Genomic DNA, 18,195 nt, shown 5'->3' with positions numbered 1-18,195 from the left:
TGGAACATGTAAATATTGTTCTCTTCCCTTTCCATTATTTCGTTAAGCAACCATTTTTGGTATCGGACGAAGTAGGCGCGAACACAGATATTAAGATACAATATTTTGATTATGTTCACGGATGAATCACTTTACGCGCACGCAATATAAGGTATTCACTTGGAACGTTGCATTTGCATATTAACCCCCGGTGCTAAGAATAGGCTTCTGAAAATGTATTTGGCGTTTCTGTTCAGATATATTTTTCGATAACCCGTGTAGGAGGAACGTTATATTTTCCTTTCAATTTGTTCAGCTTAATCGACGTTAAATTTTAAATGACCGAGAGTCATCTCGGTTACATATTCGTAGATTAAAAAAGATCGTCTAATAGAGAATTTCATATTTAAATCAGCAATTTGTTTGTAATTAAAATCTCATAACATTCTGTTGATTGTTGGAAGCTAGTGTTACATATTAATGTCGTACATGCCAATTATTCCATTAATATTTATTATTGATCAGAGGTTGAACTGGAAGTTGTACTTTGTTCAAATCTTAAAGAAATACAGTCATTGGGATTATTTATGTATTATTTCGTTATATAATATTGCTCTTAGTTAGATAATTACTAAATAGAATACATTTATGATACTGTGATAGATTTCTTATAGTCAGTTTTACAGACTTCATGGAGAATTATCTGTGACCCGCTGACCGATTTTGTCGAAACGCGGATGTCCTTGTCTCTCGTTACAATATCCCTTACAGGTATTGTCCCTGATTCGATCTTTGTCCTTGCTCCGACAAAGGGATCCTTTAGCCATATACAGTCAAGCTATCTCCTTCTTGTTCTATTCAGAATTTACTTTTAACATGTTTCGCGACGATTAGTTTCGTTACAGGAATAGTTCATTACTACGATAAAGAAATTAGAAATATAAATACTTGCCTATAATTTTTAAGATACACGCCTAGAAAAATATATCGATTAACAGATTCGTTACAGTTCATTAGTAAATTAAAAAAGTAGATTTCAACTTGACATTTCCGAATATCTCTTCATACTTTGTATCGTTTCCCATTTCTTTAAACAAAACTTGGTAATGGTATATCAATTCGGACAATCGATTTGTCTATGGAACAGGCTACTGGCCCCAGATTGGATTCAACTCGATCCGATCGGTACCGATAGTTCGGGTGTGCTTCGTGCTGCTCCGGCGATCTTCGTCTCCCACTGGAAGCACTCCGCGGCTGGGAGATCCGTCAGAAAGCGCTCTACGGACGAACAGTATCGTGAACGCTGGCCACGGCAGCATGCGCGGGAATTTGGTTTGTCGTTCGTTTTTCGATTATCCACGCTGTGGCATTTTACTCGTCACTTGACGACGACGTTCAACGACGATTTAAACGACTTCTCTTCTTCTTGTCACGTGTGCATTCGTACTTATAATCGAAAGAACAAGATATCGAAGAATTGTTACGCTTGATCCATCTATCTACGGTTTTAAAAGCAGCGGTCATTGGAGTATCGATAGGAATCAGGTGAATGTAAACACCGCTCTTTTTTTCCTTTTTCACCCGCTGACTCTTGCTCTTCGCTAAATTCAAACGAATCTTATTCTACGTTATTCTCTCGCGTTGCTTGCCGCAATTCTGAAACGCGTGTACTTTCTTAGAGAAGGCTGGCCGCTCCATCGAATCGCTTTTTGCTCGAGGATGTTACGAGACTAGCATTGTCAGCTTCTTACGTAATTTGCCGTGCACGAGTACCGATGGGAATCTTCCCAGTGCATCGGCTGTAAAGACACGTTTCTAGTCTACGCCTCCCTTTTCCTCTCATTACGTGTTCTCCATACCAGATCGACGTTATTCGATTTTGTTTACACTCGCATGTTAATTCGCAATTAGATTACCGATGTTTAGAACCGACAGTTTTATACGATCGTTAGATTGAATTAATTTCATAACGAGATTTGGTCAATGATTAGTTGTCACGGTTTGAGTACGGTTAACGCGAAAGCAGAAATGCGATTTATTTTCTTTTTTCAACTTCGCGGAAGAGCGGTCAGATATTCTCTTCCTTGAAATTCTAAACGCATCGAGTTATTTAATTCTCTACTCCACCGCTTATTCGTTTGGATTAAAGTTATTTACGGTTAAATGAATTGCAACAGTATATTTTGATTTAAGCAATACGTTTATTTTTCTTTTATAACTTTTACACAATGTACAATACAAGTGATAGTTTTTTTTTCTTTTTAGAAGAAAATTGGACGATTGAGAGATACGAGAGATGTCACGTATAAACTTGCCGCGCTTATTTTTCCTCAAAATGGCGACGTCCTTGTCGAGGTCACGTGTTCATCGCATTACAGGCATACCACCCACGAGTGTCCACCTGTTCTCCAATCGTTCTATTTATCCGCCGCTTTTCGTTCTTCGGCCACGCATTTAAATCACCGGCGACACGTCGAACGGTGATTTAAACGCAATCACCGAACAATCGCGTTCGCTGCTCGATTTACGATCCACGTAATTTAAAATTCACGATCTTCTACCATTTGTATCGTCGTGTACCGTTGTGCTTTCGACTCTCATTATGACATCTCCAATTGTTCGCTTAAAAATTTAGTAAAACAGATAGAGAAAGATCTTCGATAAAAGCTATTATAATTTCAGAAGGTTCGTGGTTCACGTAGTTCGGAGTTGTCCCACTTGAAAGGATGTAAAAGAGAAACGATATTGGAATAATATTTAAAAAATATTATTAACTAGTATCTTCATCCATGATGGAAGTCGAGAAACTTGGTTCCGTTCGCTGTGACAATAGAGCAGAAAAACGTCCTCCGCGATGGACAGTTTTCACTTGTTCAGCCGCACACCAGTGTGACACATGCCTGACGTCACGTGCATATCCAATGAGAAAAGGCCGACACGGTCGTATATAGAATCGTCGTTGGTGCGTGATGTCAATACGAATCGCTCCTGCTTTTTTACTTAGTCTCGATCGACGTCGTCTCTTCATTTACGAGATCTCTTTTCGTTCTCTCTCTCTCTCTCTCTCTCTTTCTCACTACTTTGTAAAGTACATTAATTATCGCTGACCGGAACGTCGATGCGTGCCGGTTCGAAGTGGCCGACGATTATTTTCTCTGGTAGCCGTCATTTGCTTTAAGACGGCACATTATAAGCCTAGATTCTAGGAGAAAAAAAATCGTGATACTTACGTACCTGTTCCAGCCAGGACAGGGAGAGCTCGTGCGTAATTCCAACCGCAAGGACGCAAGTGTTCAATGGCGTAGGCCGATGCTTTCGTTCAATCTTCCTCCATTAATTATAATTCTATTAATATAATGAATGATTTCGGTATTCATCGCCGATAATATTATATCGATCGTATTTTAGATAGTTATACGGAGAATTGCACGAGTTAGAATCGAGCATCCGAATTGCAATTCGTCATCTGCTTTTATTTCTTAAATCACCTGCAACTTAACAAAACAAATTCGACAAGTATATTTTCAATATATTTTGAATAATTTACGGAATTTCTCTGAAGATTCTAATTTTGTAATAGGCATATATTTACCTATATCTTCGTTAGTACGTTGTTGGGGCAAAGGGTTAAACGATACAAGAAATACGCCACTGTCGTCGGAAACTGGTCGTACGTGGCACACGCGTGTCTTTTAACCATCTCGATATCGTATCGCAGCCCATATCGAGGTGGTCGCGACCACAGACCCGCGCGCCACAGCGGCCTTCGACTTCCATGCAGAAAGAGCGTCCTGATGAATTATTATGCCCCGCCTATACACATATACACGCTTACTAGACATACGTGGTCACGATTACGCTAGAAGCGTTAAATAGGCTGCATCTTCGATGACTTCGATCAGATCGAGATGACCCCGTTGTTTCTTACATCCTGATTGCCCCAATGATTCCCGAGACTGGCAAATTGCAGCTCGTTTCAACTATTTCATTGTTCTATTCTATTTTTCAATAAATATATGTACTTTTTGTACGAGAAGTTCAGAGGAAAAGCGAATTGAAGGGAAAACTATGAGCGAACGTTAATAGAGGGATCGACGCTACTAAATATTAAACAAATTATTATACATATTCATGTATCAAGGTTCAAGAATCCATAAGAAAATCTTATACGTAATATAGAGATCAGGATCATAGTGATCTTTATTTATTATATAGATTTATTTATTTATTGTGACTGAAACAGAAAACTATAACTATTTAATTAGAACAACTAAATTGGTAGTTCACAACTCAACTTACAACTTACAACTCACAATTCACGAGTAACGATTAACCTGCAATTATTCGCAGCTTCCTCGCAATTCCTACTAGTTGCAACTCCAACTATTGTCTATTGACTATTTACTATTTACTATTTACTATTTACTATTTACTGTTGAATATTGACTATTGACCACTCTCTTCACCAAGACATCCTTTTGATAGCAGAGTTTTCGGTACTATTACAATGTACACGGATTTTACAGCTATCGTCCCAAGATGGTCATATACGTCTTTCTTAATTACCCAATATCCTAAAGGGCCACGAGCATCTGGTCCGTCAGGATTCCCCATCATTCCCTGCCTGTCAGCACTTTTATTGCTTTCTACCTATAATTCCCCGGATTTTCCCCAACGGTGTTTCCTCCATACTACAATAATTTCTCTTTTCACCTAATCTCTTCTGTACAAACTCGTGTAATTTAATGAATTTATGATCCGTGGAAGAGAAATATGCATATTCTTATATTGGATTATTCCAGAAAAGTCAAGTAATCGGATAAGAAGACAGACTTTTGTTGGAGGAATCCGTGAACCAATAATTTCGCTTCCTGTCACGACAGCCTCTAACAGCACTAGGATTCACCAGCAGGCATGATCGAATGATGGAGGTGATTTCAACACGGCGATACGAGGCTCGTCCACCGTCAGCGAGCGTTCCACCGATTCTCGTGAGTAGATCTTCTCGTCTTTGTACCTACCTTATAAAGGTATAAATCATTTATTCCTGTGCTCACAGTCAGACGAACAGATATTGCTACGACCCTTTACATGTACAGTCGGAGAAACGAGTTTAACCACGCGGCTACTTTTTTTACTTTTCAGATCGACCCTGAGAATTCCGTGGCTTTGGTCAAAGAAGGTAATTCCTCGAACGTGATTGTCATGCATTGTTTGTTCGTGATGCGGACGTTCGAGTCGTGATTCAAATAACTAGATACAAGATAAGAAGGAAGGCGTGTCGCGCGCGAACCGAGGTCTGGCAAACATTTACCGTGAAGCGTATTAACATCGGCCAAGTTCCTCTTATTCTTGTTCGACGTCGCACAAACGGATCACTGCGATCATCGACGTCTACTCGCACCACTTTGCCTCTCTCCTTCTCAGCTCTTCTTCGTCTTTTCTCTTTTTTTTTCTTTTACCTCCCTTCTCTCTCTCTCTCTCTCTCTCTCTCTCTCTTTCTCCGCCTCCTATTCTTATTCGTTCAGTTAGAAAGATTGGCTTTTCGCAATAACGCCGGCATTGTATAGTCCAAGTGGTAAGAGTACTCGCTTCCGCTTTCAGAGGAATGGGAGACTCGAAAGAAAAAAGAAATAACGACCACCAGGCAGATCGAGACGAGAGTGAAGCGACAGGTTGTACTCGAGGATGGCGAGATCGTGGTCGATTCAGGACCTCTGGTTACCACGAATACTACCGAAGACGTCGAGCAACAGGAGCATACCACGCAAGAAGTAAGGCTATTTCGAATAACCGAAATATAATAATAAAACCTTCGTATTACTGCCGTTTTACCGATCTTTCTTTTCAGAGACGAACAACCGGTGATCAACCACACGAAGTTGAATGGCCAACAGGTGGAAGAAACTCTGCCGACGCCGGTAGCATCGTCCAGAAGGAATTAAACGAGACGGTAGTGAGGAGTCGCGAGGAAATCGAGGAGAGGCTGGAGACAGAAGATCGTCAACAACTGGGAGATATCTCGGACGAGGTACATATATCGATGCGACACACCCACATCTGAATTCCACCTGCGCGTGCCGCGATACGCTGGTGTATAGTACACGTTCTTTCTCTTTCTTGCCGCGTAAAGGTCAGCTCGCCTCTCGTCGAGGCTCGTCCCACGTGTATCCGCTACGGTAGGTACCCGTGAAACACAAATACGGTGCCCTCTTTTCATCAACTTCCTTTCCCGGTCTGGAAAAATTTCGAGTTCCCAATTTATCCAGTACACCGATTTCTGACTTGGCCAAGGCCAACGTGGACAAAACGGTACATTATGGAACTCCGGGGACGCGTTCGTTTCTATTTGGTCTAGTAAATTTGCGAATGACGATTTCTTTAAAGTGTACCGTACAAGCTTTCTCCTGGAGAGGAGAAATGTATTCGAAGTGCTGCTTAACATCATAATTGAGAAATTTTACGGGTGACGAACGAAACAAACAGAGATGCGAAGATTAGGCGTGTACACGCGGACACTTTTCAAATGAAATATACAGTAAGATCATGTAAGTCTGAGGTTTCTCATAGCTTGTTGAATTTGACAATGCTAACTCTTTATCTTAAAGTATACACATACACTTAGACTGGTTGTATCCTCTTTTTCTCTTCGCACGTTCGTTCGTATACCGTGCAAATGCTCTGTAAGTATCGATTCTAATTCCTTTGTATATTTTCATTTCACACCTTTGTTAACACTTGCGTACGATTATTCGCAACAATGTCCACGTTACCCTTCGCTCAAGAGCGAATCCCTCTAGCGATCGACAAAGCCAGAAATTTGTAATCTTTCCGGCGGTCTGTCAAACATCGTCAAAAGGCATCCGTGAACGCTTGTCGGCGGATGATTAATGAAGCCTGAACGGAACGAGACGAACACGGAAGGCAGCGGCTGTGCATCGAGAGAAGGCGTGCAACAGGTGTATCGTGTAGCCAATCGTATTTGTCACGTTGCTTATCGTAAATCTATGTAATGTATCGTGATCTATCTAACAAATCGAGTAGATCGATGAACCTTTTCCTCGTGGAATTTCAACGAACGTGCAAATAATCACACGAATCGATAATAGGTAAAGCATATTGTTTTTCTACGGAGACGGTACTGACGCTTGAAAATGAAAAACTGGAAACATGGTTAAAAGGCGGCGAGCTTGAAAGAACAGCACGAGAAGAAGATGGAAGCTAGTTGGAACTTTAGGACGAAAGTGTGAGATCGTCTCTAGAGTCGATGGAGCGTGCAACGAGGCTTACCGGTTACTAGCGGTTACGATAGAAGAGGAAATATCTCTCGTTGGTGGGGACTGACTTCTGCGTTGCAAAAGCCAGGCAACAGGTATTCGCGTTCGCGCATGAACGATTCAGAAACGAAGAGGTCGAATTGTTCTGGATGAAGAAGAACGAAAGGAAAGAGAGGCCGATCGGCTGTATCGGCTGATACGCGAAGTAGGGATACCTAGGGTGAAGAAGCAGAGAGGAAGAGAAAGGAGAAGCAAGGAAGGAGAGGTCACAGGAGAAAGAGCGACAAAGAGGCACGACTCATCGAGAAGTGGAAGTCGATGATCTCTCCTCGACTTTGCTCTCCCTTCACCGAATGGCGACGAACGAGCCGAGATGCCACGATCGCAGTCACAGCAGCTGTTCCGTGCTCGACTATCTTCGACGTTCCTATCTGGTCGCGACCGACATACGTTTCACAGATTACTTTCCTTCTTCTGATCCGTTTACCGGCGATTACAGGATATTACGTGATTCTACACGGTGATAATCCCCCTATCTTCTTCTTTGACAGAGCGCCGATACGATGACCAACACCCGAGATCAGATATGATTCCTTGTGGATCTTTCGCCGGTATTTTCTAAAACTGTTAAATGTTTGGTGTCGTTTGGGTGTTACAGTGGTACAAACGGTAATTCGTGTCTATAAAATGGATCGTATAGGACACTAATCGTATTTCAAGGGACTACTACAGGTTATCTTTTTCTCACTTATTTTTAATTATTTCTAACATAGAAAGATACCTCATGAAGTTTCAGGCGTTTCAATAAAAATGTTGTAAAACGAGGATAACTTTCTTATGATAAATACTTATTATTATAAGCGTGTGGAACGCGCGAAGGTTGTTTTAGCCTTTCTTTTTCTCTTTTTTTTTTTTTTCTTTTTTCTTCTTCTTTATTTGGATATGAAAGATAAAGGACATCCTTATGAGTCGTCAGGTGATCCGCGTGTAAACTGAATTCGTGTAATTTCTGTCAAAAAATAAACTCGACGATCTATGTTAATCACGTACATTTAATTTCAATTAGAGCTTTTCGAGCGATAAATGTCGGTTAAGCGTCGAGCTTAAAAACAGCCTATTCCATATGTAAAACATTAATTACTTAAATGACCTTTAATGACCTCGACCAATGCAGGCCATTCTGTTTGCTTTGCTTAAATCGATGGCAACCTTCGAACGTTGCGAATATCTTCACCAACAAACGAGTTTCTCTCGTTGCGTAATATCTATATTTAAAATATTTTCTTTCTTATTTTGAATATCATCTTTCATAACATAATTCTCTGTATCAGAACTTTATATTTAGTCATTCAGGTCATATGGAAGTACTGGGGCATTCGCTGATATTCGATACAAATTGAACACTTGTCACTGCTTTTAATTTCTAACTATTTTGTTATAAAATGAAGCGAAGTATTTCAAGTATTTCAAGAAATACAACGAATTGGTGTAGCGATATCCGTGGCCGATTAGTGAACCTAAGAGCGATTAAATTTTACGTTGATATATATTTCTTCTCGATTTGATCCAAGATCGTAGCTTTACATTTATTGTCGTGGATGTCGAGTGTTGTGACCTTCGCTGTTAGAAACACCTTTCTTTCCACTTGTTCGCGAAGGGACCGCGTGCGAGAGCCGGACGATCCGGTTTATCGCGGACGAGATTTCGGAACGCGAGGTGATTTCCAGCGGATAATAACTGGCCGGACCTAACTGGCTAAACGGTGACTCGTCTGGTTTCAGGCGTACCAGAAGGCTGTAAGAAGTAACCGGGGCGATCTGAGAGTGGCCCTTGCCGAATCTTCCAAGCAGTTGGCGTCTCAAACGGGTCCCAGGGTCGTTCAGCACACGACCAAGTCGAACAAGGTGATCGACACTGAGAAAACCTTGGAAAAGAAGGAGCTTAAGGCCGATGGATTGATCGTTACCGAGAGGAAACGAACGGTTGAGCATGAGGAGGTTTGTTTCTTCGAATATTCTCTTGTTCCTAGCTATCGTGCTTTTTTTTTTTTCTGTGATCTTCGATGGTTTTATAATCGAAGAGTACGATGGAAGAGCACCCGACCCTCCAGTTACATTCGTTACATCCGTTTCTTACACGAGTTTTTAAATTATCAATCAATATTATCAATCAATTTCGTATTACTAACATTTTCCTGTTGTTCTTTGATTTTTTCCTAAACTTTGTCAATCACAAGTTACGATGATTGAATTATATAATAATTATAATCGATATTGATGTTAATCGTAGATTAAAGACAACGAGGTTCCCGATGACGGAAGCGACGTAAATGGTGACGACGCGTCGGAGAAAAAAAAGGAAAGCTCGCATAGGTTCGTTAAAAAGAGGGACGAGGACGTGGTCGACTATATCTCGGGTGGCGAGAGGGTCGCCCGTGAAATGCGCTACGTCGCAGAGACCACCGAGGGAGAACGAATCGGAGATTGGACGTCATCGCCTACAGCCATGCGAACTACTCGTTTCCATAAACATTCTGGTACTTCTTTTCTTTTCTAATTTTATATAAATTTGCATCGAGTTCAAAAAATGCCCTTTACAAAATTTTCTGCCATTTAACTATCGTTAATGTGCGCTAACATGCCGTGAGAATCGGCCCATTAATCTTTTCGAGATGGACTTTACTTTTAAAGATGCACTTACTTATAAACGATAGAAATTCAACGATCGTTATTACAGGCTTTCCCGGAGAGAGCTTTCCAACGCGGAAGGATGTTTTAACAAAGAAACCACTGGATTTTGAAGAGGAAGATGAAGCGAGAAAATTTGAAACGTCTAAATGGTTGGAGAGCCATTTTGGTAGCGAGTCGCGTTCTTCTCATGGATCCATCGATGCCGATGACTCTCCTCTTCCAACTAGCGCGAATACCAGTTACATTAACATTACTATGAAGTCTTGTGCTCCTAAGGAACGGGATTATCAGAATGTGAACTCTAATCGACATCAACGACGCAGTACTGGTCGTGATTCAGCGTCACCTTCGGGATATTTTCACGGGATAAGCGAGTGGTCTGAGAGATATCAGGGGAAAGGTATTACAGGATAAAAATATATCTCGTCGGGGAATCATTTACAATTTTGCGATATTTTATATAATTTGTAACATACCTCGGCATTATTAAACGTTTATGTATATCATCTAGAGAGACAAAGTCAAGCAAGGACAAGTTCTCCGCAATACGTCGAAGCAGTTCATACAAACGGATATGCTCAGGATCACTCAAGGAACCAAGGTGAATCGACGTACTCAAAAACTTACGAATCTGTTCTTCGTCGCGAACACCAAGAATCGTTTGATCGACCACGTACTCCACCATCTCCACCTGTTCGACGAAGGTCGAAAGAACAGGTATGTATCTTTTATATCTGAGGTGCAATAGTAGTCGTCGTGATATAGTGCTGTTGTTGCTGGTGTAGAACGTCGCTGTTTATGTATCGTGTATAAGAAAAATCGGACTACAGGCGCCGGGATTTCAACCCGGGTTCCGAACGTTCGCAACCCGAGGCGCTAATCACTGAGCTACCGTCGTCCGACGCTAGTTAGTGTCGAGTGGTGGTATTTTGCTGTCGATCGCGTCGGGCTCACCAATTTGAGGTGATGGATCGTGATAGCGAGAGGAAGAAACGCTCGAGTATACTTAACAAAAGAAATTTATTATAATATATTCGAGGTGTACACTTAACGTAGGACTCGCGGTTATTAAATTAGCGGTTCGCGATTCGCGATTACAAGTTCGACTTCTGGTCGATGCGTTTTTGATTCGCGCTATAAGTTCGGATGATGATTGCCTGCGTATGATTGCTTCGGACCGATATGTAACTACTACTGACTTTCCGCCACGATGATGCCGCGAAGGAAAACTATGTTGGGTTGTGCTTAGGATGCGAGATCGTCGGATTCGTTAAGAAAAGCCTTAGTTCGGAAAGCGAGGGAAATGGACGTCGTTGTTAGTTGGCCAATTCTTGTGTCGTGGTGGTTGGAAAAGGAGGCTAACTACCTTTGAAAGAAAATCGCTAGCATCCTGCGTGAAAAAAACAGATTTCTCGTATCTTCCGTAGGAGGTGATAGGTTTAGGGACTGCTAAGAGAAAGACTGTTTGTCACTTTGGAGGACCTTGACTAAATAAATCCTAAGATTTATTGCAGGTCCTTAGGCTAGCTGAAAATATTCCGCGAGTATGTATCGACATCTGACAATTATCTTATCCGAAGAATAGGGTCTTCTTTGTGTAGCGAGCCACGAAACGGAAACCGTTGGAAAGTTTACTGTCGAGTGCCGCTACCGTATCTTTTGTTTGTCTATCGATTATATTCAGTTGCAATATGTTATAAGGACATTGTTAATTTTAGTGGATAACAAAGTCCGAAGAAAAAACCGGTTTAAACGACTCGATAGCAGGTCGCACTACCAGCCCAGTTCACGTGGTACAAAGAACCTGGGAAAGTCGCAATCGAAATGTCCAAGAGCAGGCAGTGGAGCGAGATCATTGGAAGAAATCAACGTCGAGATCTCGATCAACGTCGCCCATGCCAGAATTGAATTTACGCGACAGTAAAAAATCAACTGAATTTTCCACTTCGACTCCTGCTCGTCCCGCAAAAAGTAAATATCAAAGGCATTTGAAACGAATGTTCTTTTTCAAGACGACGATATTTATATACATTTGAAATGTTCAAGGTTCGGGACATTCGAAATATAAGATCGGCGAGTCTTTCAGGAAACTAGTAGGAAAATTGCGCTCTGCTAGCAGCGAAAGAAAGAATAAACGGTCTAATGGCAGCTCTATTTCTCAATTGACTCAGACCGACGACAGTGGGCCGACCTACATGCAGTACAATGTGATCGACAAAAACATTCCTCTGATAAACGAAAGGGATACGGAGGAGAAGCCTCCTGAAAGACCACCTAGGAACCATGCTACCGTGAACAATAATTCGAATAAGATCTCGAAAACAGCGAAAACTAGCGCCCAAGTGGTTCAAGAACAATGGCAACGCAGCGAATCGACTCCCCCGTTGCACAGGTATTACCTCGGAGAGGATCCCTTCGGAGGAAGCATCTACGGCCGCGAAAAAGGATATCGAGATGGGAGAAAATCTGGGAAACCACGTGGTAGAGCTACCGCTGAAACCGAGTACAGGTAACTAAACTAAGTTATAAGAAAGAAAGAATAAACGGCTAAAATAAAACGGCTAATCGTTGCATATATGGGTTAGCTATGTCTGCAAGTTAATCGTTAAAAGTAAGAGCAGCGGTATCGTATTGCCTGGCTGCGAAAGAAAGGCGTAATCGTATGAGCGTCGAAAGACATTTCAGTAAGCTGATAGAGATTTGCGTGATCGAATCCGTAGTACGGTGTGCTTCGTTGCTTGTTCAATTACGTATGTATATAGAATAGAATAGACGTATAAGTAAGATATTTCGCGACGAAAGGTCGATCGCTTCGGATGCTGGGTGAAGGCTGCATGAAAGGGAGCATGTCTCTATGCCGCTATGTAGTTTCGTATGGGCTCGTCAGCCATCTCGGAGAACGATTGCTCCACAGTCAATTGTCGAATCGACGCGTTTCAGCGTCGCATCCAGTTCACTTGGCAGGTTTAGCAAGTCAACCAGTCGGCTAGTCAACGATCACGAGCGAGAGGAACATTTTAGGAGCACTCAAACCTTGCCGAGGAACCTGCATACCGGAGGACAATACGTACGGTCGCAGACTCTAGCAAGACGCCAGCAACCGGTTTCTAACGCGATCAAATTGGCAACGTCACACGCCGTCGTTCCGTCATCGGCGAATCAGTCGCGTCACTACGGAAGCATGATCAATATCTCCATCAAGAACACGGTTACGTCGCCAAAGGTGGCGGTACCGACCAACGTTCAACCGCCGGCCAAGCCGGAACGAAGCTACAGATCGTCCTTGTCACGTAGCAAGAGCTTTAACGTCGAAGCTGACAGAAACGGCATTGACACGGCACCCCCCAAAATACCGTACACATCTAACTTGCAATTAAATAGATTGGACGAGACGCCTCCGTTGAAGAGTCCCGGCATTTTGGCCAGTATCAGTCGTAGCAACAGGGATTTGTTGAAAAGCAGTAGACACGAGTATTGAATAATTTTCATTAAGTCGATTTAAGTTGTTCAGTTGGAAACTTTTTAATAATTTTGTAACGAACTGCTTTCTTCGATATAATTGAAGTGGAATCTATTATGCGATTATTAATTATCATATATGATTGTTTAAGATTTTTTTTTTTTTTTTTTTTTGTATAGTGTAAAGTGTAGTATAGCGATATTATTAATATTGTCCATGTATATCGCGAGAGATAGACACGTTTTGTATGAATCAACGAGAGCGTGTTTTCTTTTGATATTTTCAGACAGGTTCTTATTACGGCACAGTTCGTGCGAGATTTATTTAATTTTTTTCACTTACGTATTCAATTACAATCCAAGATTACATATCAGGTTGGTAGAGGAGGAGAATGAGATAGCGATAGCGATAGCGATTCGTGTTTAAGAATATGCGATTGAATGTTACGTTCAATTTCGGGATATTTTATTACTATATCATATTAATACAAGGTGAAATCACAATTTTCCAGATTTGTTGTTGCATTTATAGCATTTATTCCACGATCATCGAATGAAATGTATTAAAATGTAGTACATACGGATTCCTTCGATACAATGTGAAAAGTTTTTAATAAATCACAGGATATAGACATTAAGTAAATAATACCTATGTATTAATATCACGATTAATCCATTCTTAACGACTTTGCGACGATATTCGGAAGATTTTAGTAAAATTAGATTTTTAAAGATTCATATTTATTTCGATTTTTTCTTCTTATTTGTGCCATTATTTCGATATAGTATTCGCTGCTTTTTAACAGCAAGTATTAAAAGAATAGCATTTACGACATACAGACTAACACAAACTACACAAATATTGCTTAATTTGTACAAAATGTAAGCCAAGTAAAGCGTACCAAGGTTCGCACAGATTCCTAATGTTACGACAAGGGCTGATGTAACATACTTATTTGATATACCTAAAAAATTTATTAAAATGTTGTTAGAAAAGAAAAAACGATATTTTTTTCCGCCCAGGGTTATGACATTGTTACAATGGATGAAAATTTATTGAATCGCAAATACGATACGTACTTAGTATTGCGACCAAAAGATAAAACGTTAATCCATATATAGAATTCGGCGCATATAAAAGAGATGTTTCTGGAATTATTCCAAAACCTTTCCCATATCTGTAATAAAATCAATTAGTTATTAGCTATATACAGCTCTTTAAAAACGAATGATGATTCACCAAGTATTTTTAAGTTGAAAAATGTAGACGAGAAAGAATTATCTTCGTTGCGTATCGCAAGAAGGTTAATTCAAAATTCGATATGAACGCATGCGCAAGAATAAAGAAGGCTGATTTCTATGTAGAACACTGTCCGACAAATAAACATATAAAAACAACGTACAATGCATGCGTTTACATGCAAATAGATTCGTTTATTTATAATATTAAAAAATAGTTGCATCAATTAAAACACGAGTTACATTGTGGACAAGTTTTCTAGATTTTCTTCGTACACAAAATCGCATGAGTTTTATATCAACAAAATTGTATAATACATGTTTTAAAACTAAACAACCTATACTCACTCGGAGGAAAATGCTTTGGTGCAACTAACATGCTCGCTAATATCGCACACTGCTTCGTACAAATCATCTTCTTCCTTTGCTAATTCCACGTAATATGCATAGTAAGAAACAGCAAAACCTACGATACACGTTGTGATAATTCCAGTGTTTAATTTTCGTATAGATTTCTTGATTGCAGTCATGATACGATTATATGAATAACGAACAAAAATTTTGAATTAAATTTGAATACACTATTTTTAAAGAAAATTGTCTGATCGAGTTATTTATTCACACTTGACAATTTTTTAAGCACTATGAATAGAAATTAATGTTCTTCGTGGAAGGAAATAATACAAATACGACGATCGATAATCATACTGTGAAACGAAATGTAATATGGAACGTTGATTGGCGATGATCCTCTTCAGTATACTGAATGTCGAATGAGATTAATTTCCCTCCCACCACAAAATTATCCTTAGATAAAAGCAACAATCTGATCCGAGTCAAGTCATCCAAACAACGAATTATCGCATTCATACAATCGAATATGTAATTATATTGGATTTTTTGTACAGTTAAGATTACTTTTGGTTGAAAACAACAAAATTTGAATCAATTGGAATACTTTATTTCTTAAGATTTGTACAATCCTTACAAGATTCTAAATTCATTTTTTTTTTTTTTTTTTTTTTTTCTTTTTTTTTAAGAGATACTGACAGCTTATAACCTGCAGAATGAACGAATATTTCTAATTTGCGTCGCGTTTGTTTCATTCCTTTACATATCTCATACAAAGTTTTTAGACTTACGAATATAATTGTCATTAATCCTTATCAATTAAATTTTTTACTTAAAAAAAATGCTTCTTCCATCCAGATTTTATAAATAAGTGGTAACAAAAAATTTAGCGTGACAATATGTAAAATCCTTCCAGTGTAGGATAGTATCTTGTTTGTCTATGTCTTAATTAGTACTGCCTATAGAGTACGTGAGAACATATAGGAATTTTGTCACAGGAAAAAATGCAGATAATTGTAAATTAACTACATCATACGCTAGTGTTACTTATAAAAAAGATAAGAAATGTAGATTACTAGAATATGTTTATAGATATATGATAACCTCTTTATGTAGTTGGAATATTTGAATTTAATGAGACTTAATATAATGTTTTATTCCTGTGGAGCCATTGCTCTCGCTTGAGCTCTTACACGTTTTTCATACTCCAAGCGATTTTGACTGTAATAAAAAAGAAAGTACTTCGCATTTTCCATAATTTCATACACACACACGAATCTTACGTTATATAAAATAAATATAATACCAATATATTGTATATGCCTCTGCTTGAGCTGGATCTTTGACATTTGGTTCGTTTAATAAATCTTGTATACCAAGGAGAATTTGTTTAATTGTAATAGCAGGCCTCCAATCTTTTTCTTCGTCCAAGAGAGACAAACATACTGTTCCAGAAGGGTAGACATTTGGGTGAAATAAAGGAGGTTCGAATTTACATTTTGGTGGACTAGAAGGATAGTCATCCTTGAAGATCATGCGTAATTTGTACAATCCACCCTCCCATGGTGTCTACGAAATTGAACGTTCAAATAATATCATTAAAATGAATGTTAACCCCGATACTATGTGTTACAACTTACAGATTTTTTCCCTGGTATTGCACATTCCCAATTCATCAAGTTAAGCGTCCCATCTTGATTTTTGACAGGTCGTGCTACAAATCCCTATACAAAAATTAAATTATGTCTCAATTAACACATTACATACAAAAAGATTGACGTTTATCCACAACACATATATATGTATACTATATACGTCCAGAATAACGCACGCGTTTCTGTATGTAAGGTTAGGATTTTTAACTGTTGAACTACTTTATCGAAAACGATTTTCAACCTCGATAAGAAACAGTTGTTCACGAACAAATAATATTATAAAGAGATGTTTATTTACTAACGCGATTTTGTTTAAACGAATAATTCAATGTTCAGACCGTCCAGAAGGAGCATACACATTAATGATTGCAGTTGTAAAAAATAATATATCAGAAGGATATCTTACAAAAGGATGATCTTTCCTCCATGCTTTTCGCTCTTCGGCGAGCCTAGCAATCGCAATGCCTGACATTAATCTGCAACAATTTTACGTTATATTAGCGTAACGTATTTCGGCGCGAAATATAATCGAGACGTGGTGCGCGAACACGAATTGTGAAATTACCACTATACTTATCGATAGCAACCCACAACTTTGAATTCTGGGCACTTTCTGCGCCGAAATTTCATCAAATACTTAGTTACACAAGGGTGAAAGCGATTCTATTAGGGTGCGTGTTCAGAAAACCTATGGATTTGCAACCGTCCTCGGTGTTGTTCGGATCTCACTGTGAATTCTTTTTCGCAAACACAGCATCTGTTACACGGGGACCTCTGTTGGTAAAAGAGGACACGTGTCTTGGACAAGTCTTGCAGAGCTAAACCAATCAAAGTACGCGTACATTTGTCCAATTCGTTGGTTGGCTGATTAATTTTAATTATATATATGCGTTTTTAGTTATTATTAATAAGAAAATCCTCACTAACTCATAAATGTTAAATAATATATTTATTTTTAGAATTAATATATTTATCTTCTTTGCATAATTTCTTAATATTATTAATAGAGAACAATATCTTTAAAATCGAACATTGTAAACTATTCAAATTGTTTAATCATAGTTTTAAGAAAAACAAAAATATTAAAAATAAAGAAATTAAGTATATACACACTTGCAAGAAAAATGTAAGTCCTTGTCGTAATACTCGACTTTGTATATATGATTAAAGTAGCGTAATTTATTTTTAAGTCATTTGTTCTTCACTTTATGCTTTTTTATTTTGTTTCGTCAAACTTTTTACGTTCTTCTTCTTAATCTTTTATCTTAATCAAAAAGCAAAGCATTACACGCATGTACATATACAAATTAAATCGATAAAAAGGCACGAATATCCAGAAAATTATTAGGTCGTTACATTATTTTGTTGTATATAGCAATTAAGTGATAAATGTCGAAAAATATTCCTAATAATCTTTTCGAATGAAATATCTTTCCAATGTATATTAACGTAATACATCTTGTATTTATACGGATATGAAATAATAATATTAATAAAAACATTCTCTGTTTATCGATCGTATCTCCGTACCAAATAGAATTATTA

The 18,195-nt window shown here is 38.9% G+C and overlaps 3 protein-coding genes and 1 long non-coding RNA gene across 4 annotated transcripts; 1 reads left to right on the top strand and 3 right to left on the bottom strand.

The window, feature by feature from the left end:
• Positions 1-1,294: 1,294 nt before the first annotated feature.
• Chas (chascon) lies at positions 1,295-13,916 on the top strand. Its single transcript, XM_072020268.1, has 12 exons — positions 1,295-1,524; positions 4,782-4,970; positions 5,125-5,161; positions 5,584-5,753; positions 5,831-6,010; positions 9,038-9,253; positions 9,546-9,792; positions 9,993-10,346; positions 10,458-10,663; positions 11,665-11,917; positions 11,993-12,455; positions 12,887-13,916. The coding sequence occupies exons 2-12, from the start codon at positions 4,902-4,904 to the stop codon at positions 13,422-13,424; spliced, it is 2,733 nt and encodes a 910-aa protein (XP_071876369.1). The 5' UTR covers positions 1,295-1,524; positions 4,782-4,901; the 3' UTR covers positions 13,425-13,916.
• LOC139996147 (uncharacterized) lies at positions 2,161-3,926 on the bottom strand. The gene is made up of 2 exons (XR_011802147.1): positions 3,572-3,926; positions 2,161-3,473 (listed from the first exon to the last, which is right to left on the bottom strand). It is a non-coding gene; the product is annotated as an uncharacterized lncRNA (long non-coding RNA).
• Positions 13,917-14,039: 123 nt separating the features above from the next.
• Positions 14,040-15,174, bottom strand: Vkor (Vitamin-K epoxide reductase). Its single transcript, XM_072020303.1, has 3 exons — positions 14,993-15,174; positions 14,486-14,583; positions 14,040-14,370 (listed from the first exon to the last, which is right to left on the bottom strand). Exons 1-3 carry the CDS (start codon positions 15,172-15,174, stop codon positions 14,147-14,149), a joined length of 504 nt encoding a protein of 167 aa, XP_071876404.1. The 3' UTR covers positions 14,040-14,146.
• A 415-nt stretch (positions 15,175-15,589) lies between these two features.
• Lwr (ubiquitin conjugating enzyme lesswright) lies at positions 15,590-17,408 on the bottom strand. The gene is made up of 5 exons (XM_072020304.1): positions 17,216-17,408; positions 17,057-17,126; positions 16,636-16,719; positions 16,302-16,564; positions 15,590-16,216 (listed from the first exon to the last, which is right to left on the bottom strand). The coding sequence occupies exons 2-5, from the start codon at positions 17,120-17,122 to the stop codon at positions 16,150-16,152; spliced, it is 480 nt and encodes a 159-aa protein (XP_071876405.1). The 5' UTR covers positions 17,123-17,126; positions 17,216-17,408; the 3' UTR covers positions 15,590-16,149.
• Positions 17,409-18,195: the final 787 nt, after the last annotated feature.

The sequence above is a fragment of the Bombus fervidus genome, chromosome 17 (assembly GCF_041682495.2).
Source record: "Bombus fervidus isolate BK054 chromosome 17, iyBomFerv1, whole genome shotgun sequence".
Taxonomy (NCBI): domain Eukaryota; kingdom Metazoa; phylum Arthropoda; class Insecta; order Hymenoptera; family Apidae; genus Bombus; species Bombus fervidus.
Note: the sequence above shows the minus strand (reverse complement) of the source record. Positions and strands in the feature narration are given on the sequence as shown.